Source organism: Aspergillus costaricaensis (genome assembly GCF_003184835.1).
Source record: "Aspergillus costaricaensis CBS 115574 unplaced genomic scaffold BO79scaffold_14, whole genome shotgun sequence".
Lineage (NCBI taxonomy): Eukaryota > Fungi > Ascomycota > Eurotiomycetes > Eurotiales > Aspergillaceae > Aspergillus > Aspergillus costaricensis.
The window spans coordinates 461,581-486,477 of record NW_020291814.1 but is presented as its reverse complement, the minus strand read 5'-3'; the positions used below and the strand labels follow the sequence as shown (position 1 = coordinate 486,477).

The 24,897-nt window shown below is 46.6% G+C and overlaps 6 protein-coding genes across 6 annotated transcripts; 3 read left to right on the top strand and 3 right to left on the bottom strand.

Moving 5' to 3' along the window:
• Positions 1-8,338: 8,338 nt before the first annotated feature.
• Positions 8,339-10,351, top strand: BO79DRAFT_264598 (putative extracellular lipase; the record flags this gene model as incomplete). Its single annotated transcript, XM_025686813.1, has 4 exons — positions 8,339-8,676; positions 8,728-8,997; positions 9,053-9,224; positions 9,287-10,351. The coding sequence occupies 4 exons, from the start codon at positions 8,339-8,341 to the stop codon at positions 10,349-10,351; spliced, it is 1,845 nt and encodes a 614-aa protein (XP_025540085.1).
• A 355-nt stretch (positions 10,352-10,706) lies between these two features.
• chsF (chitin synthase CHS3) lies at positions 10,707-14,830 on the bottom strand. Its single transcript, XM_025677974.1, has 4 exons — positions 14,589-14,830; positions 11,732-14,448; positions 10,880-11,685; positions 10,707-10,829 (listed from the first exon to the last, which is right to left on the bottom strand). The coding sequence occupies exons 2-4, from the start codon at positions 14,443-14,445 to the stop codon at positions 10,738-10,740; spliced, it is 3,612 nt and encodes a 1,203-aa protein (XP_025540084.1). The 5' UTR covers positions 14,446-14,448; positions 14,589-14,830; the 3' UTR covers positions 10,707-10,737.
• Positions 14,831-17,917: 3,087 nt separating this feature from the next.
• On the bottom strand, positions 17,918-18,274 carry BO79DRAFT_217325 (uncharacterized protein; the record flags this gene model as incomplete). Its single annotated transcript, XM_025683360.1, has 1 exon — positions 17,918-18,274. The coding sequence occupies one exon, from the start codon at positions 18,272-18,274 to the stop codon at positions 17,918-17,920; it is 357 nt and encodes a 118-aa protein (XP_025540083.1).
• A 1,621-nt stretch (positions 18,275-19,895) lies between these two features.
• On the top strand, positions 19,896-21,811 carry BO79DRAFT_264594 (alpha/beta-hydrolase; the record flags this gene model as incomplete). The annotated part of the gene is made up of 5 exons (XM_025686812.1): positions 19,896-20,073; positions 20,129-20,269; positions 20,316-20,660; positions 20,711-21,606; positions 21,662-21,811. 5 exons carry the CDS (start codon positions 19,896-19,898, stop codon positions 21,809-21,811), a joined length of 1,710 nt encoding a protein of 569 aa, XP_025540082.1.
• A 332-nt stretch (positions 21,812-22,143) lies between these two features.
• On the bottom strand, positions 22,144-22,599 carry BO79DRAFT_146959 (uncharacterized protein; the record flags this gene model as incomplete). Its single annotated transcript, XM_025678491.1, has 2 exons — positions 22,144-22,425; positions 22,480-22,599. Coding segments are annotated over 2 exons (402 nt in total), but the record flags the coding sequence as incomplete, so codon positions are not given.
• Positions 22,600-23,733: 1,134 nt separating this feature from the next.
• Positions 23,734-24,366, top strand: BO79DRAFT_217323 (uncharacterized protein; the record flags this gene model as incomplete). The annotated part of the gene is made up of 3 exons (XM_025683359.1): positions 23,734-23,949; positions 23,995-24,026; positions 24,138-24,366. The coding sequence occupies 3 exons, from the start codon at positions 23,734-23,736 to the stop codon at positions 24,364-24,366; spliced, it is 477 nt and encodes a 158-aa protein (XP_025540080.1).
• Positions 24,367-24,897: the final 531 nt, after the last annotated feature.

The following is a 24,897-nucleotide window of genomic DNA, read 5'->3' as shown; positions in this document are numbered from 1 at the left end:
TTAATAAATTTATATATATATATTTAATTAAACTATATTAATAATATATAGATTTACTAATATCTACTAGAAATGATTAGATTTAATTAGAAGATTTATTTTATAATTTTATATATTTATGGAATTAATAAATTCCGATACTTATACAGTAATTTATAACCAGAGTTCTCCAGGTCGTAATTTCAATTAATTTTTTAATTTAAATTAGAAATTACTAGATTTTTTTAATTAAAATTAGTAAAAATACTGTAAATACAAAAGCTCGCCAGGTTTACTACCTGGTGAGACAGTGTATTTTTACAGCTTAGTTTTTCCGATAGTCAGTAGTCAGTACTAGTAATAACCAGGTCCCATACTGGTAAGAACCAAAAATACGTACGACCTGGCGACCTGGGGACCTGACAACCCCGGGTGGCCGGCGCGGCCGGGAGTTACGTTACTGTAACATCAGGGAAGTAATGTTATCATACTTACAAAACGGGACCAACAGCGCCAAGGAGTCTGACATACAAACTAAACGTATAAGGACTAGCGCAGAAAGGCTAGGGATTGGGAAAGAGGCAGAGCGTCAAGGGGTAGGCATGGTAGTTTTGCAAACTACTGTAAAGTGGGAAATTATTTGGATATGCGATTCAGGGGACTGTACTAAAAGGAAAACGGTAGGAAATCCCGGGAGCGAAGGTTGGTTGAATTGGATATCAAACTATCGCAGACAATTGTGTTGTTGTGGCAGCTGTCATTGTGTGCCGAGCGGGAACTAATCCCGGCCCGATGGCGATCCCGCCCGCAGGGGTTACCGAACCCCATCCCACAAACTCGCAGGAAACAGCGACAATTTTCAGCGACTATGACTTTCGCCCAAGGATCCCAGCAGCAAGAAAACGCCGCAGGCGCGGCCTCGATGAGGAAAATGAGCCGATCGCGAACCCTGAATTTGCGACCGGCGGAGAAAATAATGGACGAGTGACAAACCAGGACGTCCGGCAGTTTTTCACCAGCTTTAACAAGACACTTAAGCACCAGACAAAGACAATCGAAGCAGCGAGAACTGAAGGGCAAGCACTAAAAGCGGAATAACAGCTCCTCCGTATTCAAAATGAAGAGCTGCGAGAAGAAATTCAAACCCTCCGGGCCAGACTGGAAGCGCAACCGCCAAACGCTCCCCTGAACAGGTCGTGGGCGGAAGTAACCGCGGGCCACCCGCTGCCGGAACCCAAGAAGACAGTCCCACGCCCCAGAAAGAAACCCAACTGTGTCTGAATCAGCACCGCACCGACCCTAGACCTGGACGTCGACAACGACCGATTCTCGAGAGCCCTGCCAACAGAGGCAGCAAACACCCATATCCGCACTACCCTCCTAAACGCGGAGACTACCAAAGAGGTCCAAGTTGCTGGGGTTAGTACCACCAAAACCGGCTATATTATCCGATTCCGGGATGCACAGTCCGCAGAGGCCGCTCGGAACAACACCAAGTAGTTGGACGAGTTGGGAAACAATACTAAGGTAGTCAAACCACGGTTTAGGATCGTGGTCCACCGGGTCCCGACCGAGGACTTCGACCTGGACGCCGAAAAGAGACAAGGAATCAGAAAGATCACGACCGAGAACGACCTCGAGAACAAGAAGTTCCAGATCAAGGACATTGCATGGCTAAAGAAGAAAGACAGACCACTAGACAAATCAGCATCCATGGGAATCTGGCTGGACACACCCAAGGCGGCTGAATGGATCATCAACAACAGACTACTGGTAGGACAGAGATTCATCGGGAGTATGGAGGCCTACCAGGTGGAAAGAAAACAGTGCCGCCGCTGCCAGCAATTTGGCCACCTGGCGTGGTCATGTAAGAGACAGATTAAATACAGATACTGCGCGGGTCCGCACAATCAACGCTACTGCTTCCCTGACATAAGACCTAGGTGTACGGACTGCAATAGAGAACACCCAACAGGCGACCAGGAATACCAGGCGCCATTCAACCCTCAGTCATCCCAATAACAGTAAACCTCCGTATCTTACAGTGGAACGCGATGAAATCTAGAGCAAGAATGGAGGGCCTCATCAACAACCACCACAGCCAGAACCTGGATATACTCCTAATCCAGGAACCACCCAAAACCACATACAACACCCATGTCAATCACAGTGCATGGCGGCTATACCGACCTACACACACCAATGAGCCCAGCACCGAAGCGCGACCGCGCAGCCTCATTTATGTTAACCAGAGAATCTCTACAGCTTCCCATCACCAGGTCCACTGCGACCACCGAAATGTAGTAGCCATCAAAACCTAGATACCAGAGCTTCAGTATCTGGTGTTCTCAATATATATCCCACCTATCAAAATACACAAAGCCTTTGAAACAACCAGCGCACACAATGTCTTAACAAAAATCCGACAAACCATCCAACAAAACACAGAACCAGGCAATCGCGCTGTCAAATTAATTCTAGCGGGAGATTTCAATCACCACCACCCGGCATGGAGCCACCGCAAAGTACATCACCACTTCACAGCACATGCTGACGAACTGATCAACTTCTTCCACAACTTAGAGCTGTAATAGTGCCTGGGTCCCGGCAAAACAACATTCTAAGCACTCAACAAACCGGGCACCACATCAGTTTTAGACCTTACACTAACCAACAACATGAACAGGCTGGTCAAGTGCTAACTATACCACAACAATTATGGATCAGACCATAGAGAAACATACTCCAAATAAAGTCTCCACCCAGAGCAAGCAAAAAAGCCCAAACCAAAACAAGCCTACAGCCGTGCAGACTGGACTCGCGTAGGCCAAACCATACTGAGGGAAATAAACCAGTACCCAAGAATCCAGACAAACAGAGATCTAGACCATGTGGTTGAAAACCTGATTCAAACTACAACAACAGCTCTGGACCAACACGTACCAGTACAGGCACCATGCCCATACTCAAAACACTGGTTCACTCCAGAACTTAAGACCCAGCAAGTAAAAGCCAACCAAGCCCGAAGAAAGTAGCAAGATAAATATACTACCTGGATATCAGACCACCCAAATACCAAGTCCATGTTTGAGATAATGCGCAAGAAGAGAAGAAAATGGACGAGAGCTGTAGAAAAAGCAAAAACAACTCACTTAAAGAAGTTCTTGGACAAAGCAGGCGAAGGCCAGATATGGAAAACAGCCACCTACATGCACCCGCGAGACGCCTATATAAACATCCCAGCAATCCAAGTAGGCACTGAGGAGATTGCGGATAACCAACACAAGGCGGAAGCATTTCTCAAAACCTTCCCGAAGATATCCGAACCGGAAAGTGAAGACATCAGCCCGGCTGAAGAATTACCATGGAAACCAATCACCGAGGAGGAGATCTACCAATCACTCCGAGTCGCAAAGGGGACTACAGCCCCGGGCCGAGACAGAATCCCGACCCTGGTCTGGAAACATCTCTGGACGTTTCTAAAGGGAACTATTACCACTATCTTCACAAAATCAGTGGATCTGGGATACTACCCGAGAGAATAGAAACAGACGTATATCATCGTCCTCCGCAAGCCCGGCAAGCCGGATTACTCCGTGCCGGGAATATACCATCCGATCTCCCTGCTCAATACACTGGGAAAGCTGCTAGAAACTGTCATAGCCTGAAGACTTTTGTATTAGGCAGAGAAATACAAGCTGCTCCCTAACACTCAATTCAGAGGCAGGCCGGGACGGAACACCGAGCAAGCCTTGCTGATGCTCGCGAATACAGTTGATCAAGCATAGGTACAATCCAGAGTAGTAATATTAATTATATTTAACCTAAAAGGTACCTTTAACGGGGTCAGCAAGACCACTCTTGACATGTATCTGCGGGCGAAGAGGATACCGTTAAAGGCTCGATAATAAATCTCTAGCTTTATAGCAAGCCAATCAGCCAGTATAACATTTGATGACTTCAAATCAGATAATATCCCTTTAGAAAATACAGGGCTAGCTCAGGATTCCCTACTCTCACTTATCTTATTTGGATTCTATAACTCAGATCTGGTTGATCAACCGGTTGACAGCAACAGTAAAGCATCAATATTTATTAACAACTACTTTTGCTGGTAAACCAGTTCCTCAGTAGAGGAGAATATCCAAAAGATCCAGAAAGAAGATATCCTGCAGACTGAGTAATAAACACAGAAAACCGGCACATCATTTACAGCTAAGAAAACTAAGCTAATTCATCTCACACATCACAAACCAGCCCAGGACAGGGGCGAGATAACTATAAATAATAAAGTAATTAAACCAGCAGACACAGCCAAACTTCTGGGGGTCATCTTTGATACAGAGATACAATAAAAAAATATATACAACACACAGTTAAACAGACAACCAAAAGAATTATTATCCTGAGCAGGCTCCGACATCTTCAACCAGAGTAAATACACCAGCTCTACCAAGCGTGTATTACACCCACCATTAACTATGCATCAACTGTATGGCATGATCCGCTACACAGTAAAACACACCTATAATTCTTTGAGACACTGCAGCACACAGCATTTATTTATATTCTCTCTGCCTTCCAAACAGTCTCTACCAACACCCTGGAAATTAAGTCTCACATACTGCTTACTCACCTACATCTAAAGCTGCGAGTACAGACCACAGCAGCCCGGTTCAGTACTCTACCAGACAATCATCCAGTGTAAGGAATTATAAAACAAGCCATGGAATACAGCACACACATTTACAGTATAGTATATTTTCCACTAGCAGAGACAATACAAACCATAGACTTGAGGTGTCTACAAACTCTTGAGACTATTGACCCAAAGCCATTGACACCATGGCAAGCACAACCCTTTATCAAGATTAATATTAAACCCAACCAAGAGAAAGCGCAGGCCCGAGCCCTAGCAAGACAAAAATCAGTAACCAGCATCACAGTCTTCTCAGATGCCTCAGAAAAGTAGAATCAACTGGATAAAGCAGCAGTAACTCTCGACTGCAATCTACAGGTCCTAAAATCTTAATAAATCAGTATCAGCTTAATAGAGTACTGGTTAGTTTATACAGCTGAGCTTATGGCAATTTACTATACCATTAGATTAGTATTCCAGCTAGCACAGAGAAACCAAAGAAGCGCGGAAACAAATCATAAGCCGGTAATAATTCTCAGTAATAACATGTCTGCTCTGCAAGTAATCAAAAACTCATAAAATAAATCAGGTCAGTGCATCATCCAGGCTATTAACCACTCAGCTAGCAAGCTGAAAGCCTGAGAAATTCCACTACAACTGCAATAGGTACCGGGTTACTGCGGGGACCCTAGAAACAAGACAGCTAACTAGCTAGTTAAAGATGCAGTAGATATAAATAAAAAGCACTCCTTCAAACATCTTCTCACACAGGAGAAAAAATACATACACAGAAAGATCTACCAAGAGTAAGAACAAGAATGGAGGATCTCAAAAAATAGAGAACACCTATACCACATCAACCAAGGCCTGTTATCCAGCAGGTCTTATTATTTATATAACTTACTTTCTCAGAATCAAGTATACCTGCTTATACAGCTCTGCACAGGCCATTTGTGGAAGCCGTTCAAATAGTCAAATTTGGTGCTATCTAACGAGAATTTCTAGCATGAGGAAAGAAAGGAAGAAGCTCAGGGAGAACGTGTGATCATACAAAGATAAGCAAGCCACGCGAGGCAGGCAAACAAAGCAAACAAAACAGAAGTCACGTGACCCTGAGACGTCACTCGCCGTCACACCATTCATGGCTGGCAATATATAATAAACAACATGGCTTCCGGGAAGATAAGCAGTGCGAGTATAGAACCACGGAGATAGTAATACATATACTTATCAACTGCCCACAGCTTAGTATAATATATCAAATACTACAGCAAAAGATTAGAGGAGCCTTAAATAAAATATTAAAAATACTAGAAGAAGCAGGTCAAGATAGAGAAGATAGACTACAAGATATCCCGCCAGACAGCAGCGTCCTCAGGACAGTCCTGGACTTCGCGGAGGCATCACAAAGATTTCAAAGTCACGCGCTATAAAAACAGTAAAACATAATCCCAGACACTGGCCCACACAGGCCTTGACAAGGCTCTAAATTCATCAGGAAAGTAATAGTTCACATCCAAAGTTGTATATAGAGAGTGCAGATAATAGATCCTGCATATCACCTTAAGCGAGGGGCCAGCGTATGAATCATCATCATCATCATCATTACTGTAAAGTGGTACATAGGGCAAACAAACCCGTAAATTGCTCGCAGAAGATCTTAACAAGAACTGCTATACAGTGACTGACAAGTCAGGCTTCTATATAATTTACATTTATTTACATTCTCTCAGCGCCACTCCCGCGGACTAGCCTATTCTCAGATAATAGATTATTTTAGTATATTTCCTAGTCTACTACAATACATGCTATATACAGTGCATAATTTATACACTGCTCCAAGAGAACATTCAATATAATTAATCCCCGAAGATATAATAAGACGGCTACTAAAAGCTACTCAGCGCATCTGAACATATAATTCCACTAATTATACTAGGATAAATAGATTCAGATGATTAGTAGTAACTCGATAATATATTATTAGCACCCATATCTGATAACCCTACTTAGCAACTACTACTGGTCAGACAGAGCATCAGATTCCAGAAACCAGTAGTACCCCTATAGAACTTTATAAATATCTATTACACAGAATAAGTTAAGAAAATGTAAGGACATAAATCCTTATAACCCTCGCGATAACTTAATCACGAGGAATATCCATACTGATAGCAGTCCCGCCGCGAGGCCCGGCTAGTGTTCATCACGTGACCCACAGGCTACCCGCGAATACTCTACTATTCGCGGATAGAGGAAAGAAGATAGTTAGCAACAATACTTTAAGAAAATCAACCCTACATTTTGTGTTCGCGAATAAGACCTACTCTTCACACTATCTCATTATATTCACCCTTATAGCCGGCAAATAATGATTAATAAATAACAACTGCAGGCAAAGAGGATTAGGAAACAACTGTCTTATTTTATCATATTAAATAATTGAGAATGTCTTATATATTTATTAACTATATAAATTATAATAAGACAGTAATACATGGTTGCCAGAAAGAGGAAGTTGATATTATATAGCTCGTCTGCGAGGAACCAGGAACAGGCATTCCTGGCTCCCTGAGATCTACAGTACCGGGGTGGGAGGTTCCATGTACTTCCATAGGTATCTCCCGTGGTTAAGTATTGTCATGGTAGGATTTGCAAATTAATAAGCCATTACTAGTATAAGAATATAATTCAATACCATCTTATATACATTTCAGGTATTGTACCATAAAGATTCCTGGCCACCCTCATTTGTAAACGCGTGGCTCTCCTCTATAACTTCCCCGCTAAAATCTTGGCAGCGGGACAGGAAAACAATCAGTGTGTGTTTCAAGGTCAGTGGAATTTCGAGACCGACTGCATGCCTTACCTAACGGGCATCAACTCCCTTACGGCACAGAGTGGAACCTGAAAATCTCCCAATACTTACTTTTTATTAATCTGATAAAGAATATTTTATTTCAGGCTTTCTATTAACTGTCCATACTTACTTCCTGTTTCTGCAATGTAGGGTCGTGGTACTATAAATTTAGATATTACTCTCATGACAATGGACCATAGCTTGAGATCCGACTCTCATGCCCCAGAAACTTTACCTTTGCTATAAGGATAGTAATAAAAGTATGCATTCAGGCACACATTTTGTTCTTACGGCTGTACAATATCGCATTTACATTCTGTGACCTTGGATATATATTTAAATCATTTCCCTTTGATTTCATTACTACTTTACTTCTCATCTCAGAATGGAATCCGATTATTCGCTCAGGACATCGTTTTGGAAACAACATGTAGAGTACTACTCCAAGTACCCAATGCAGCAGTACGCCCCTATATTAAAATCCTTCTTGGCCCTTTGCGAGGCACAGCGTAGCACAAACCAACATTGATGGGCTATAGCACCTTCGCAATATGTTTTTACGGTTCAGTGACACTTTTACCATACATTCTTCGAAATTAAAAAGAATAAGAATAAAAACACGTCCCCACAACACCATGATCGGATTTTCCACTTTGATCACCTTGCACACTCAGTCATGCAACAACAGCCCTGCTGCATCTGCCGACCCCGATTCCGGAGAAGTATCCGAGATAGCGATAAGGAAGCGGAGATAAGATTGGCAAACAGAGATGCGAAAGATATCCTCGGCGCCAGAAGTAGACCCGATGATAAATAGTGAGAAGGTCCCCCGCCCTTCTCCAGCTAAAACACACTTCAACATGCCAAGTGTACGCTCCATTATTCTGGCCTCACTGCCAGTCCTTCTCCTGCTTTTCGCCCAGCTACTCGCCTCCCATCCAACCGAGCAGATTCAAGCTATCCTCGCTCCGTGGGTCCCAACAGCACTACAAGATGTCGTGCTCTTCAGTCGACCTCGCGTCATAATTGCACAGGGCACCGTTGTGGGTACCACCTTGACAGACACGCTCAAATCCCCTGTGGACGCTTTTCGAGGGATTCCGTATGCATTGCCTCCAATTGGGGATAGACGGTTCCGCCGCGCGATGGGTGTCAATGCGTCGGACGACATTATCAATGCTAGTGATTTCGGCCCGAGGTAGGCTTCCCCTTTCTATACTATATTGACCTCCTGTTTAATTGCTTTTAGGTGTCCCGGGAAGCAACTCTTGAATCCGAAAGACATAGGTGGCGATGAAGACTGTCTCACGGTCAACGTTTTCCGGCCTCATGGTGCCCAGGGAAAGCTCCCAGTTGCTGTATACGTGCACGGAGGCGCCTACAATCGCGGCACTGGTAAGTGCAAATTCCTTCAACCACCTTCTTTATGCACCGCTAAATATACAGCCTCCGGACACAACACTGCCTCAATGGTCGGCTGGTCCGACGAGCCCTTTGTTGCAGTCAGCTTCAACTACCGGTACGTATATCATGCTTTCCCCAATCTAACCCGACCACAACTAACAAACCATCAGCATCGGCGCCCTCGGCTTTCTCCCCTCGACCCTAACCGCCAAAGAAGGCATCCTCAACCTAGGCCTGCACGACCAAATCCTCCTACTCCAATGGGTCCAAGACAACATCGCGCATTTCAACGGCGACCCAACCCAAGTCACTCTAATTGGCCTCTCCGCCGGCGCACACTCCGTAAACAACCCCCTCCCCTTTCATCCGCCCTCTACAACCTCTCCCTAGCTAATACCTCCTAGATTGCCCACCACATTATGAACTACACCCCCGACCAAAATACCACGCCTCTCTTCCACCGCGCCATCATCGAATCTGGCGCTGCCACCTCCCGCGCTGTGCACCCGTACAATGCCGCCCTCCACGAAATCCAATTCACCGACTTCCTCACCTCAACCGGCTGCACCAACCTCCCCAACGACACAGCAATCCTTCCCTGTCTCCGGGCCCTTCCATCCAAAACCATAACATCCGCCTCCATCGCCGTCTTCGACAAATACAACCCGTCTATCCGGTGGGCCTTCCAGCCCGTCATCGACCACGAGATCATCCACCGCCGGCCCATCGACGCATGGCGCTCTGGCCAGTGGAACAGAATGCCGATCCTGACAGGATTCAACACAAACGAAGGAACCTACTACGTCCCTCGCAATCTATCCCTCTCGGAGGACTTCACCTCGTTCTTCCGAACACTGCTCCCCGCATACCCCGAGAGTGACATACAACTCATCGATGAGATATACCCCGATCCAAACATCTACGCCTCGGCATCGCCATATCTAGAGACGAGACCAATCGCGGAGCTCGGAAGGCAATACAAGCGCCTCGAAGCGGCGTATGGACATTACGCGTATGCGTGTCCAGTACGGCAGACGGCGGGGTTCGCTTCTGCTGATACTACTGCTAATCAGCCGGTATTTTTGTATCGCTGGGCGTTGAATAAAACCGTCATTGGGGGCGCGAATCACGGGGATCAGATGGAGTATGAGACGTTTAATCCGGGGGTGCGGGGAATATCGGAGGCTCAGAGGGAGGTGGCGGGTTTGTTCCATGCATATATAACATCATTTGTGGTGTACGGCGATCCGAATGTTCTGGGGGGCAGGTATGAGGGGAGGGAGGTGTGGGAGAGGTACAGTGCGGATTCCGGGGAGGGGCTAGGGGTTGGGAAGGTGATGGTATTTGGGGAAGGGAATGATGAGCGGGCTGGCGGGGATGGGGTTGGGGTTGCAGCGGGGTTGAGGAGGGATGAGTGGGGAATGAGGGAGTGTGCGTTTTGGGCCGCGAGGAGTGGGATATCGGAGTGAGGGCTTATTTAATTATAGCTACGCCGTGATGTGGATGAGACTGTAGGAGTGGTTTGCAAAAGAGGGTCGGCGTACTCGTTTATGTACACTGAACCCTCTGAAAATACCCCTGAAAGCATCCATATTATTCAAGTCGTCGATATCGTTACTCGTATCTGCTACATCACAATCGCTGTGGTAGCGCATGCTGAATCCAAACGCATTAAACGACATTATAAAGCCATATTCAAAAAAGCCAGCCGGAGCGTACGGTCATTCAGCTCGAATGACAGGCACAATCCAGCTGACCCCAGCTGGCGGCAAAGAAACAGAAAATTACAATAGTACAATCCGTCGTAACTCATCAGACATCCGAAATATACAGTCAAAATAATCAACCACAATGGTTAATGCCCCCCATAGGGGTCTTGATAGGTTGAATACCCTCCCGGCCCCGGAGCCTGGCCCCAGCCCGACATCTGCATCCGCAGTCGGCGATCTATAACAAGCTGTAAGTTCTGGTCATCACGCGCATTGGAGTTGACTTACCCTTTTCAAAGTCTCGCCACCGCTTCATTGTGATCTTGCTGCTGTCGAACTCTCCCTCCCCTGCTTCGTGCCCCTTGTCCTTCCCTTCGGACGTCTGCCGCGTGTCGCCCCAGCTGAAGTCGTCAAACTTCCAGTACGAGTAAGTTGGTAGTACAAAGTTCCACACTGGCAAGGATAGCAAATATATAAACATCCACAGCACATATACAAACTTGTGCGCCGTTACCACAATCAACACTCCCGGCAATCCCAGGATTAGAGCAAGCAGTACCAGCGGAATCACTTGTACTGGCCTGTGCACGATCGAGTTTATGACCACGTAAAAGGTGAAAGCAATGGCTGCCGGAAGCACGAGCGTGCCAATCAACTCAATGAAGATGCAGAACTGCATACTGAAGCAAAATGTCCCGCACAAGTCTCGTACCAGGACCAGCTCCATCAAGTTGTGCACGGTACTGTTGATCCAGCGTCGTCGTTGTGAGAGTAGAACCATGAATTTGTCCGGCACCTGCGTCTTGCAGACAGCCTGGGGCACAAAGATCTGCTTTCGCTTGGGAAAGGTACGTAGCATCAGTGTCGATAAATACCGGTCTTCACCTAGCAGAAGCAGATTCTTCTTGTGCAGCGTATCGACCACATTCTCCGAGTAATGCTCCACCACATCAGGACTCGCCAGAATCGGAACCCAATAGTTCTGACCACCCTTTGGTGCTTTGATCCGATACATCGAGAAGCACCCGGGAAGACACGTAACACCACCAAACACCGATTCAAAGGCCTTGGCTTGATGATGCGAGATAAAATACCTGCTTGTATTAGTATTGCCACAAGACAAAAGTGGGGGATACATACTCAAATACTTGGATCATCGTCACCCAGCTGTCTGTCTTGTTGGCAATCTTCGTTTCACCACATAGTCCCATTACCTCCGGATCCTTGACCATCGCAGCAATCATATGGGTCAAACTGTCGGGGAACACCTTGGTGTCGGCATCGACCATGAGAATGACTTCATAGAAATCAGGAGAGATGCCGGTCACCTGCCATAAGCCGTTGAACATTTCGTATTCAAGTTCTGTCATCCGTTCGTCGAACATGACCTTTTGGAGGAAGGACATCAGAATGATCTGACTGTCTCGCTTGCCCCGATTTCCCGGCTTTGACTTGTTTGCTTCGGATGGAGTGCCGCTTTTTACAATAACCATCATCGGGACGCGCTGCTGTTTTTCCTCTGGAATAACGGAGTCCACGCCGTAATCATAAAATCCGGCATACACCTTTGCCATGTTGTGACGCTTCGACCCGGTGGCAACGGCAACATATGAGAATGATTTCACTTCATCCTTGGGGATGATGGGATCTTTCATCATTCCTAGGACAATCTCTGGGGTGGAAAACTCCTCACCCTTTCCTTTGATCATTCCATCGCAGATCACCAGGATAGTCTTATGGCTGTTCGGATAATCGGTCATGGCGATGGAGTCCAATGTAGTACGGATGCCCTCTTCACCTTCCGAGTAACAGGTAACCAGGCAGAGTGAGTGGGCGAGAGGAAACCCGTAGGGTTGCCATTCCGGCGGTGGCTGCGGGATCACACCCTCGTGGACATACCCGCCCATCCCCGGAGCTTCTGATTCGAGCATGGCAGTTGAGTACCGTGAGTCCTGTCCGGGAAGGGCCAGACTTGATCGACTGGCTGATCCATTGTGGCGTGAGCCATCGGGCCCGATGCTCCCCCCGCTGCTGTTGTGGCTTTGCTTGTACATCGAGTTGGTGGCACCTGGCACTAGGCGTGTTGTTGAATTTTGGCTCGCCATCGTGACGTACTGATATTTCTGCTTACCTCCGTTGCTCACAGTGTACGGGCTGGAGAAGCGAGAGGTAGTCGGCAGGAAGCTTGCCCGTTTGGTGCCCCTTTCCACCATACTGTAATCCGTCATGCGCGGACCAGGTCGATAAATATCGTTGGCCCAGTCCTCGATTTGCTGGTTCCGTGTCTTGGAGTCGGAGCCCATACTGGTCCTGGGTGCAGCGTAGCGAGCGGATATAAACCATTGGAAGAGCAGAGCGAAAATGAACTTTACCACGACGATAGACAAGATGAAAATCAACGAGACGTATAGGACGACCTTTGAGGCGATACATCCAACCGTATCAGTGTCGATACTGCCGACCTTGATGATCTGCGACAGACACTGGCCGATCCTCTTTTCCTGGCCCGTTTGCAGATAGTACGTGAGGTCGACCCCACGGACCTTGGAATTCTCGCGAAGCTCATCGAATTTCGATGGCCAGTTCACCTGAGATGCGTTGAACCATTCCAAAAGATCCAGATCGAGTACATCGCCATCGTAAACGGCAAGGTTTCGGCTCGTATTTTTGGTGTCATCCCACGTGAAGTACACGTCTCCGGCGCTATTCAAGTTATAAAAGGCTTTCCGAGCCGTCCCCGACGTATGACAGGCCCAGCCAAGGTAGTAATCCACCGTCTTGTTCGGTTTGGACGACCCATCTTGATTGAAAGCGTGACAGGGAAAGTACCAGGCGAGGTCGCCGGCTGAATTGGTAGGCACATCCGATCCGTCGGCAAGTGTGATTAGATTCTTGCACGCCCCATTGACTTCTTGGAAGAAGAAACTTCCGTCCTGTCCTCCGTACTTGTGGGGCAGGTCCCAGAGGACATTGGAACCGGCAGGGATGCCAGCAGCGGCCGGGTGGGTGGAGTGGGATAGATCGTAAGCCTTGCCGTGGAAGATCATGTAGTTGCTACTGACTTCATTAATCCTCAGGCGTGTGGGAGGGGTTCCGCACACGGTCGCTGTGAATCCGAACGTCAGAAAACCGACGAATGCTCCGACGAGTAGGATGAGACTGATGAGGCCAATCTTCTCTCGCCAGGCACTCCGCTGGGCCTTTTTGGGCATTCCAAAGCACTTCAAGGTGAAGTCGGGAGCCCAGAAGGTAATGATCGCGCAGTATGTTGTCCACGGGCTGGGTGGCCGCACTTGCTCCAAGGCCTCCTGGCGCTTCCTCTCCGCTGCCGCTGCTCTCCGGGTAATTTTGCGTGATGATCGCCGTTTCTTGATGCGACGTCGATTTGGAAGTCGTTCTAGGGGCTGGTTGATATTTCCCTCCGTCACATACACCCTATCCTTTCCTTTGTAGTCCATGCTCTGCGAGCTGTTTGTTTCCGCCTCCCCGTCTGCTCCCATTAGGGGCTCATCCCCGGTCGTCGATGGCTGCGTGGGCATATTCTGAGATTTCTGGCGATAATGATAGTGCGGATGGTTTTGGTCGACCCGACTGCGTTCCGGCTTCGATAGAGTCTTCTTGTGTCTTGATTCTGCGCCCACTTCTCCTCTCTCTTCGTCCACATCGTCGCGTCTTCGGGAGCTGCGTGAGCGGTGATGGCGATGGTGTCGGTGCCCTGATGGGGATTCGGCTGATGATTCATGGTAGCGGCCGCTCTCGTGGGTGCGATGCCGTCGGCGGGAGGACTCTCGAAAAGAGGAGTAGGTATCTTCTCGTCGCGGGGAGGCTTTCCCCGGACGCTGAGGTAGAGACATAGCCTGCAGGACGGGGATGTCTTAAGTTAGCAATGGTGTCTTTGCGCAGGCAATAGTTGTATGTTCTAGACTCGATGATCCATGTCATGAATAACTCGATGTAACCGATGTATAGACAATCGCACTGGGGTGAGTCGACTCACCTTTTTCTATCGCATAGGCAAGAAGAGGGTGGGCGAATTGATCGCGCGGTTGGTGGACTAGAATGCAGCAATTCAAGCGACTGAACGATTGACAGGGATAGACTAAAAGGTGAGAATATCGGTTGAACAGCCTCGTATAATTGCGCGCAGCTGAGTGGCCGGTTCCTGAAAATGCTCCCACAACCGCAGAGAAGAAACGAATGCGAACAGAGAGATCCCAGTGCGGTAGATGGAGCAAGATGCGAGGAAGCGCTAGCTACCAAAACCCCTGCCAAGGCGAGATGTGGATGGTTTTAGTAGCGCACAAAGGATAAATGAGGGCGAGATGGATGGGAGAGGAAAGGAAGGGGAAATAGTGCGGGCGCGAGTGGTCAAAGAGAGGATACTAATACTAGTCGAGCGGCGGAGATGGACCCGGACCCGGCCTGGGATGGTTCGAGGTGCACTAAGCGTCTCTAACACCCAATAGTAATGCCACCTTAACTTGATTAGTCGGAGCCGGGGAAGTTCTTTCGATGACTAGATAGGAATAGGCGTGGATGCGACGATAGCTGATCAACGGGGACTCTCTCCAGTTCGAGGATCTGCACCGGAACTAGAGGGTCGGGGGGGTGGAGGAAGTCGTGGTGCCAGGCCGGGCAATGGGTTGGAAAGCGGACTGGAAAGAGACAGAAGAGAAAAAGAAGAAAGAGTCAATGCTGGACAGATGATGAGGGGGGAACCGATGCTGAAACTGGGACTATCACGGGGTGTGGCCGCTTATCGTCGCCAAGACCCCAGCAAGTATTAGTCTAACTAAGTGTTGTGGGATGCCAATGTAATGATGTCCGGGGGAGGCAAGAATGCAGAGTCCGATCGGTATGTGAAACTGAATCGTGCTGTCAGTGAGTGCATGAAGTGATCTAGATAAGGGCAATCTGGTATCTAGTACTCCGTAGTCGACCAAGAATGTATTCTTGGAAGCAATTACTCCAAAGAAAGCCTGGGGTAAATGACGAGGGCTCGGGTGTGTACACAAATAATTGCCCGCCCACGGGACAGCGTCGCTAGGGGCAATCAGCTTGTAGTCAAGTCACTAGTCAGAGTGCAGACTGGTCTGGCCCGGACCCTGACTAGCTGCTTTGGGGTTAGTGCCAGTCCGGACTCCGAGACATGCCTATTGCCTACGTAGGAAAATTTCCCTAATTCTCCTCTCCACATGATGCAATCATTTCCATCACTCTCTTTCTTTCTTACTCCGATCAAATACCTCTCACTACTCCGTAATTATCTTGCATTTAATACAAATGAAAGCTTGAGGGTTACAGGTATAAAATGCATATAATATATATATCCCTCTATTAAAAAGTGACCAACAGACCATGGGAATAGAATTTATGTCTACAGAGTATCAAGAATCAGAAATCTATTAATAGCAGTATGTGATGTTGTTGTGACTTTTGCACTTGCAGCCCAAAGGTGTGGCCTGAAAATAACTCAAAATGTTCCAGGGTGTGCTGTAAGCCTTGGTTCCTGACTTGCTACTTGCTAGGTTTTAAATGGCTGACCCTCCAGCTCGGTGAATCATTTTTGCGCCCCGCGATTGTCGGTGGACCGTTGTTATCGGCATCATGCAGGTAACGGCCGTGAAGTATTAACATAATAAACCTAGTATACTTTGTCATGTACCATAAGCCACAAAAGCCCATAACGGTAATACGCTGCAACTACCCAGAGTACTTGTATAGGAACAAGTATTAATTACAAAAGCGGTCGAGATACCTGCAAACAGGATATGTCACGGTCGAAATAATAGGCATTATTACGAGCTGTCAAATATCTAATATTTCCACCATGGATACGTCACGGACACAGGCCTAATTAGTAAAGCTAAGTAGATACTGATGATGAGTAAGTGCAATATTTTACAGATGAAAACTCTGTCTCTCAGTCTCCAGCAATTGTGAAGCTCTGAACGTAGGAGGGATGACCCACATGGTGTTCGTAATCTCTTTTCTTTTCTGTATTTGTACCTACGATGAGGCTCAAGCGGTGTTTATGTTATTTACTATAAGCCCTCTATGTTGAGAGACATATCTTTCTGTCGCCTGTCTAACTATTAGACGCGATATATTGTTTTTGGTCGAGTGGTTAGTGCGTTGACAGATCTTCGTGATACTAGATACTATGCCTAGCAAGTTAGTCAAAAGCTACGTCAATATCAAATGTATAGTTCACAAATTTAAATTCCACGCCTGAAGACTCAAGTAAATTTGTTATATGTAAGAATTCAGCCCCATAACTGGTCAACAACACAAGGCATGTCGGAGAATATGGTGTAAGTCCAGCCGCTGTGACGGTCACCTAACCATTCCCACCTTCCTACCTAGTATGGTTGAACCATTATGTAGCTAGCCTATATACTCGTCCTCCTCCTTCTTCTCCTCTCCTTCTTTATCATCATAGTCATCATCATCGGCATATTAGCCTTTCCGTGTGATTATTCCCACAATACATGACTTCTAACCCTCTGTGTAGTTCAATAAAGGACACCAGAAGCAGGATAACATCATCCAATGCTGACGCAATCATGGATAGTAACTCCCATAACATTTTCTGGTTCAGCCCTCGATATATGCGCAACTAAGCTACTGACCTCATATTGCAACAACAGCGCAGTTATATCATATCATTATACAGTCTAAACCTCCCTCTCCCAACACCCGCCTCCACATCAACTGCAACCCATTAACATACCTTTCCCCCAGAATCGTCGCATGCTTCCCCTCGCACTGATGCACCACCATATCTTACCTCGGCAACAATTTCCACTGTTAATACCTCTCCACCTACAGCAATCGATCATCCGTAACCGTCAGCAACGGATCCATCGCAAACACATCCCCAGAAAGATTCATTTTCATACGGACTGCGAATCTGAGACCCCGGTTACATTTTCTATGGGGATATTTCATGGAAAATATCGGATTGCCTGACCATTAGTATATACAGTTATTTAACATTATAATATGACCTTCTACTACGGGTGTTACTTCAGAGCACAATAGTATGGCCCCCACTAACAGGCTTGATTGGTGTCCGCAGCTTACACACTAACCAATTAACTGATGACTGCTACTCTAAATATTCAAGGTACATGGTAACTGCAATCAGAAAGATATGAGAAGGTGGGGTCTGGAGTTGTCCCACTGAAGGCTTACTGCTGTAGATTTCGTGAAAGAATATGCTTTGATTGCTTTCTCCTTCTTTGTCCGTTTTCTGCTTCCTTCCCGTTATGGTTCAACGAGCAAAAACAGACCAAACGTTATCGATCTACCCCACAACGAACCTCAGTTGTCCTGCGCCAGCAATTCACAAAACGCATAAAACGCCTCTTCGAACTCGTTACTTTCTGACACCCACTCCACCTGGCGTTCATACTCGAATGGCTCCTGCGCCTGACCGTTCACGATGGGAAACAGGCGCATGTCCAGTCCTCGAAACACGACCACGCCCCCCAAGCGGTCCGCGGGCAGGTCAGGGTTGGCCTCGAGCTCCACCCGCCATTGGGCCTCAGCACAAGCAGGAGCTAAGTCCCAGTCGCCGTTCCAACCGGATGCGTTGAGGTCGGCGTAGGACATGGGGACGCCGTGGTTGTCGTTGTCGCCGTGGCCGTTGACGAGGCCGTTGAGGTAGGGATTGGACATGGTGCTGATTGTTTCTGGGGGTGGTTAATAGAGGGCTAGGGATTTGGCTGTAAATGATACAGTAACAGTGAGGATTGAAGTGACGGTGGAGCAATCTTTAGAAGGAGTGCAGTAGTGGTATATATAAAGAATCCTGTCGAGGTGGAATGCTTTTGTGGGTTGGGCTTTGAGGATGGTTCCGGCTTTTGGATGGTGCTCAAGATAAGATTGACAGTTAGGGCTTTTTTTTTAAGAAAAAATAATCAAAAACAGGAGATGGCCCTGTGATTCTCGGAGACGTTGATACAGATACTTCAATCTACTGGAAAACTTCGAACAGGAATCAAGGATAATATCATGCAGAGGTTACTGATACTGCAGGAATAATCCACTGGCTAACAATCTCGACAAACTGTATATGCACCATGCAGTACCTAAGTGGTAGGTGAGAGGTAAATACCATGGAAGAAAAGCAGAATAGCTTGTCAAGTCTGGTATTTTGAATAGAATAATATTTCTGAGTGCATCATCTTACTTATTCGGCTGCTTCCACAGATATGAGGTTTTCCAATCGTTATCTTATCTGCTTCTGTCCAGGAAAGTTCCTCCTCTTTGGAGCGACGGGTTAAATATTTTGGCTACTGGACTTGGTATACTAGTACCCTTTCCTGCAACTCGTGCCAGTAACCTAAATGATAGTTTCTAAAGCTTATAGATAGGCCCGTTCGTGTAGGATAGATGATCATTCTGCCTTACTCTGTCAATAGATCTGTTATTCCCTAAGGTATGAGATTAGAAATCAATATCTTACCCTGATTATGTTTTCATTATGTAAGTCTGGTCAACTATCTGATTTAGAAAGTATGGTGTATGTCAAATGTTTTAACTCTGGAAAATTTGGGGGTCTCAGGGGTTTTACTCGTAGTACAGAATGTTATCCTGCTCCTTGTAGTTGCTGTTTTCACTGAAGTAGTTCAATACTCTACTGGTCTCAGGCCTATTTTGCGCAACACCCGCTTCAATATCGAGCTATGCTCGTCCAGATTGTGCCATGCCGCTGCAGGCATTGTATGAGCGATGTCATGAACGCGGTGCACCACTCCTGGCCATTGTATGATCCTCGACCCTGGTCTGACAGCTGCCAAATGTCAGTATCAGGAGCTTAAAATACTTTTTTCATTACTTTGGAGCCCATACCCATCTCTGCCATCCCCATCCACATACTGAATATCATATATGGATCTCCCCACCAACCAAATAACTAAGCTGACTACCGGTAGCCAGTTATGCCAGTGAGCGGTTGTGCGCGGCAGAAAATCACAGTGTGGCTGGGGCAAAAACAGTTACACAAAGGCAAGAGTAAGTGAACGTAATGGACCTGGAGGGTTGCGTGAACCAACAAGAAGACAACCCACTTGCTGGTGCACGACAGCCAGCGCATACCTACTCAGTTCTGATGATTTATGACTTCAAGTCGCTACTGGTACATCGACTTTTTTTACTTCGGACATACATGATCAACTCTCCGACACACATTCAGATTCTTGAGCTGTCAGCCCACTTCAGGAAGAACACATTAATCAGACCGTGGCAGTATTAATCCAAACACGCCAGGCTTTACCTGAAAATACCACCGCCCATTATGTTTGGCACCAAAGGCTGGAATAGCCTCGTTTGGTGTGCGCTGGTGACGACTTATATAAGCTCTGCGATTGTGGGATTATGTTTTGCGAACGAGTTCCAGAAGCCCCTTAAATCTCATAATAAGCCAGTCTTGCAATGGAAGAGCTGTGGCGAAGCTAACAACCATACACTTCAATGTAAGTATGCATATGTTTTGTGGCATTTCTTGAACCGCGTTGACGCGACGCGGAGGTTCCCGACTGGAAGTGCCCGTGAACCATCTCAACCAATCGTCCGACAAGACTTTCTCGTTACCGATCATAAGGATGCTAGCCAAAAATGCATCCGCTACTGGAGATAGGCATATTTTCTTAAATCCCGGGGGACCTGGAGGTATGTTAAGGCTTCGAAAGGAATGGCATTCTCTGACATGCTTAAGCTAGTGGAATGGGGTTATTGCGCGGATCTGCGTCCGATTTGAACAAACTCGTTGGAGAAGGCTTCCACTTACTGAGTTTCGACCCTCGTGGTGTCAGTGGATCGATACCGAAAGCTGTTTGCTACCAAAACACTGGCGAACGGGCTACCGCGTTTGCAAGCAACCCTTGGAATCTTGAGTACCAAGCCGGTGAGATGTACACTAGGGCGGAGAATAAAGCAAAGGCCTGTCGAGATATGATGGGTGAGCACGGGGAATACATTAACACCCCCCAAACCGCATACGATATGAACTTAATTCTCGATGCGATTGGACAGAAAAATATGTACTACTGGGGACTTAGTTGTATATTCACTCCATTCAGCTAGCGAGGTGATTCACTAACGGGAGAACAGATGGAACTACACTCGGTCAGACATATGCGCAGATGTTTCCAGAGCAAATCTCTCGAATGGTACTTGATGGAGTTAGCAACTTAGATCAGTGGTATAATTCCTTCTTTCTGGAAGAGTCGTTGACCGACACAGACAAAATTTACACTGGCTTTCTCAAGGAATGTTTCGAAGCCAAAGAAGATTGTCCGCTGCAATCAATCAAGGGAGAACACTTCAAGTCAGCTGGCCAGCTCCAGTCCTATTTCGATGGCTTCTTACGGGAACTCGAAGACGAACCAATTCCCGTTTACTTAAACAGTACGGATTACGGAGCCATCACCCGTCGAACTATAGTTAGCAATGGAATACTCATGGCCCTATACAAGCCAAAGTCTTGGCCTCTACTTGCAAAGAATCTGGCTGAGCTGCTCAACGGCAACAACACACCTGCTTATAACGCATACTCTGAATCATGGCTTCTCAAGTATCTCGTGGATGACTCAACTATCTTCATTGGATTGAATGATAATCGAAAGACTGGACAAGATGCCCCAGTTCATGGTGTTAAGCCAGTCTACAACCATACTATATCCAGACCGGAGTTGTCGTTCCTGGTATCGCGTTATCAAGCATCTGATATCTACGATCGAGCATCGTGGTCGATCCCAACAACGCACAACTTTCGTCCTCAGTACTACCCCGAATATCCACGGATCAGAACAGCAGAGCCAATACTAATATTGTCGACTACGTGGGACCCTGCGTGTCCATTGGTATCTGCAAAGAAAGCCCATAATAGCTTCGAAGGAGCTCGTCTCGTGGAGCAGCTATCGTACGGCCACTGTAGCCTTAGCATGCCTTCCCTGTGTACTGTGAGCTATCTGAGGCACTATTTCAATGAAGGGATACTCCCCGAAGTCGGAGCAACGTAGGTTATCACTACCCTTTCCTAACTTGGCAATTTTGTACTAGCCGAGTAACAGGTGTGGCATTGATACCGAGTATTTCCCCTCTGCCTGGGGGTCTGCGGTGTCTACACTAAGTGTGAAAGATGAGGATTTACTCAGAAGTCTTCATGCACTGGCAGCAAACGACATCTTCTCGGTTAGATACCAAATATAGGAACGAACGATAATGCCGCGGTAATGAACTTCGTCTGCCTTTTGCATTCATTGGGAGAGCAATTTCACTACATGATGCGACAAGCTTGGACTTTGTTGGCACGTGGAGTGGAACATCTTTTGGTCTATGTGACACTGAGACAGCGGCTAATCGTTGCCGGGGGGGGCTTTGCTCTGAACGATAACACACAGCTCAGGAAACCGCCAAAATATAGTGAAACACCATATCATAATCATTTACTTCCATAACAACCGCAGTGACCGTAAAAGGGTAATAGCTTATGGGGCATGGCTCTATATTTGGGGTGGGGTCTAACTAATTTTTTCGAGAGATTAAAGTTCCCTATAGGTTCGTGCCACCCATGTCTTCGTGAAATTCATGAGTTCTTCCCAGTTCTTACACTGATGTGCGGTTCCGAAACCCTTTACCCCCCTGATGGTTTCATTCTTGACTTCGACGGTTAGATCTGGTTGGCACATTAAGGCCTGCCGAATGAGGTCTATACAATGCCCGAAATGACGAGGGTGAGCCATTTGGGGCATAGTATCGTCTTTGATAATCCTTTGCTCATTCATCGCGTCATATAAGATCCAATATGCCTCCCTAATTCCATTCTTTGAGCATCTATGTCAGTTACTTCGTTTTGATGCCGTATACTGGGGACATACAAGACAATGCAATTGATGGAAAACTGCGAAAACAGATTCCTCTGGCGCAATGTTAGGATGCTTGAAAAATCCACCATGGCGGGGAATAAGATTATGCCATGCTTCTGCGGCTTCCTTCGAATTTGTCGAAAATGATTCATTGCGGCTGAAGATGATCGATAGATCGTGCACTTTTGATTTGTCACCCCTGAAGTGTGGATACCATGTGTTCCGAAAACTCACAATAAAATCCCTCGTTATCGTGGACGCGGAGAGAGCTTTGACCAGCTAAGACACCAAGACTTCCTGCCGCAAAAAGCGCAGCTACCAGAGCAACTGACTGAAACAACCTACTCTTGAAAGAGTACTGGAATTGTTTCTCAGAATTCTCTGCACAAGTGACAGCAGAATAGCGGCATGTGTAGGTGCCAGACATTTGTAAATCTAGTTATATAAATTCAACCTGAGAAATCTATAGAGAATCAAAGGCTGGTGAGGTCTAGCACTAGTGCCACCGTTAAGAAGAGGTCCTTTTAGCGGGAAGCTGTCTGCTCATATCTTGCTGATCACACAGCAAGGAAACATTCCGCCTATCTATATTTGACAAGACTCTCGGGTAAGGCCCACAACCCAAGTACGCCAGCGCGTCTCAATCAGTCAATCCGCCTGAATGGCCCCGAGTACGTACACAAAATCAAGTTCCACCTTCAACCGACCTGGAAACCTCCACCACCTAATTTCAGCGACGCTTTCTGACTGCCACCGCCTCGCAGTGGTACAGTATCGAATAATATGAGCCTTGGCGCTTACTGCGACATGCATTGACTCGACTACAATGGGGCCTAAATCCCTCGAAACTGCATTCAGTGCGGAAGGTCACCCTTGGGCAATTCCAATGCAAAATTTTGTATTTGTCCTGTCGATTACGCTAATCATGTAACTCTGGTGACTGTATCGATCCTAACCCGATCGGCCTTCCTGCAAGGTGACCCAGCTGTGATCAGCGATACTGCGTCATATTGCAAGATCGCCGCTTATTTGCTTGCATACGGAGGCCGGCGATCTCGATATAAGGCGAAAATATGAAGTGCAACCTCAATTAAGGTTTAGCAGATATGGTAGTCTGGAGCGGGGTATCTCAATCTTGAGTGCGATAGAGCGCTACACTGCATTTCTCCTACGCAGCCAAGGCCTCCGAGTGCAAGGAAAAGTATCCCACATTAAAACCGCCTGATTACATGGATGATAGGTTGCCAGAGGATTTGGCTCTTTTACATGCTCGATAACGTCCAACAAACTAAGCAATGTGTGATGCAGTTCCAAAGCGGTACAGCAAAGTTGGAGCTTGTCGATGAGTTACCGAGCCCACCCTGGTACAAGAGAACAAGCATCGTGTTCAAGACCAATGGCCTGTCATGGTCCTCGCGGCCTATGGCGTCATCATATATGTCACATAACATAAAAGAAACACGTGTTCACTCGGCTTCAATGGTAAGCTTTATGGTTGCCCACGTTACGAATTCAAGCCTAAAATAGAATCTTTCATTGGCGCACCCATTCTCTGGAAGGTAAGTAAGTATCTAGAACGGAATAAGGGGTCCGTGTTCAATCATGTAAAGAATTAGAAAAACAATAGTCGTTGAAACTAAATTGATTACATGCATGTCCTTTACAAATAGATATTCCAACAAGACTGACTCAAATTCGATGGACAGTTCCGAAATTGACTCGGTTTCGGCTGATCCAATCTTGAACGACATTATGCTATATCAACGAAGCAGAGGCTTCCTGGGGGGAGTGATAGTGCCTAAGAATATGGACTACAAGGTGGCTATGCAGTCTCATAAGAGATGTTCTATCAGTTGCACTGTTTGGCAAGCTAAACCGAACGCCATCCATGTGTATTAGGGTTCTGATTATCGAATCCACTATTTCCAGAGTGATCTTCGAAAGATCTGTCTCGATGAAACACATGATCGCGTAGCAAATAATGAGAAGCACTCAGCTCACTGCTTCCGCTATCTCTACCAGTCGGCTCTCTGGTATGCAGATGTCCAGGTTATGACAACCCGGGTGGATGAAACCTTAAACGCTTACCGGCCCGAGTTTAATGTCAATTTTATCAGGAACTGGCAGGATACTCGAATGGCTGAATACCAAAATCTGCCTTGGAAAGCATCGGTCCATTGCTCTGGACAACATGGTGAATTAAGACACAACCAGCACTCTTCATCCCATTTTGGAGGGTCTATTTAGCCCATGAATTTATTGGAGGTCGTTGCGCTCATAATGTGGATCAAAAGAATCATCAAGACTCCATGCAACAAGAAAATTTATGTTAGACTACATACGAAGAGAATTGAATTGGATTGAATGTAGAATGATGACAATTGATGTCTCGTTCAGGCTATAAAAGTCCATCTGGTCGTAGCCCATAAG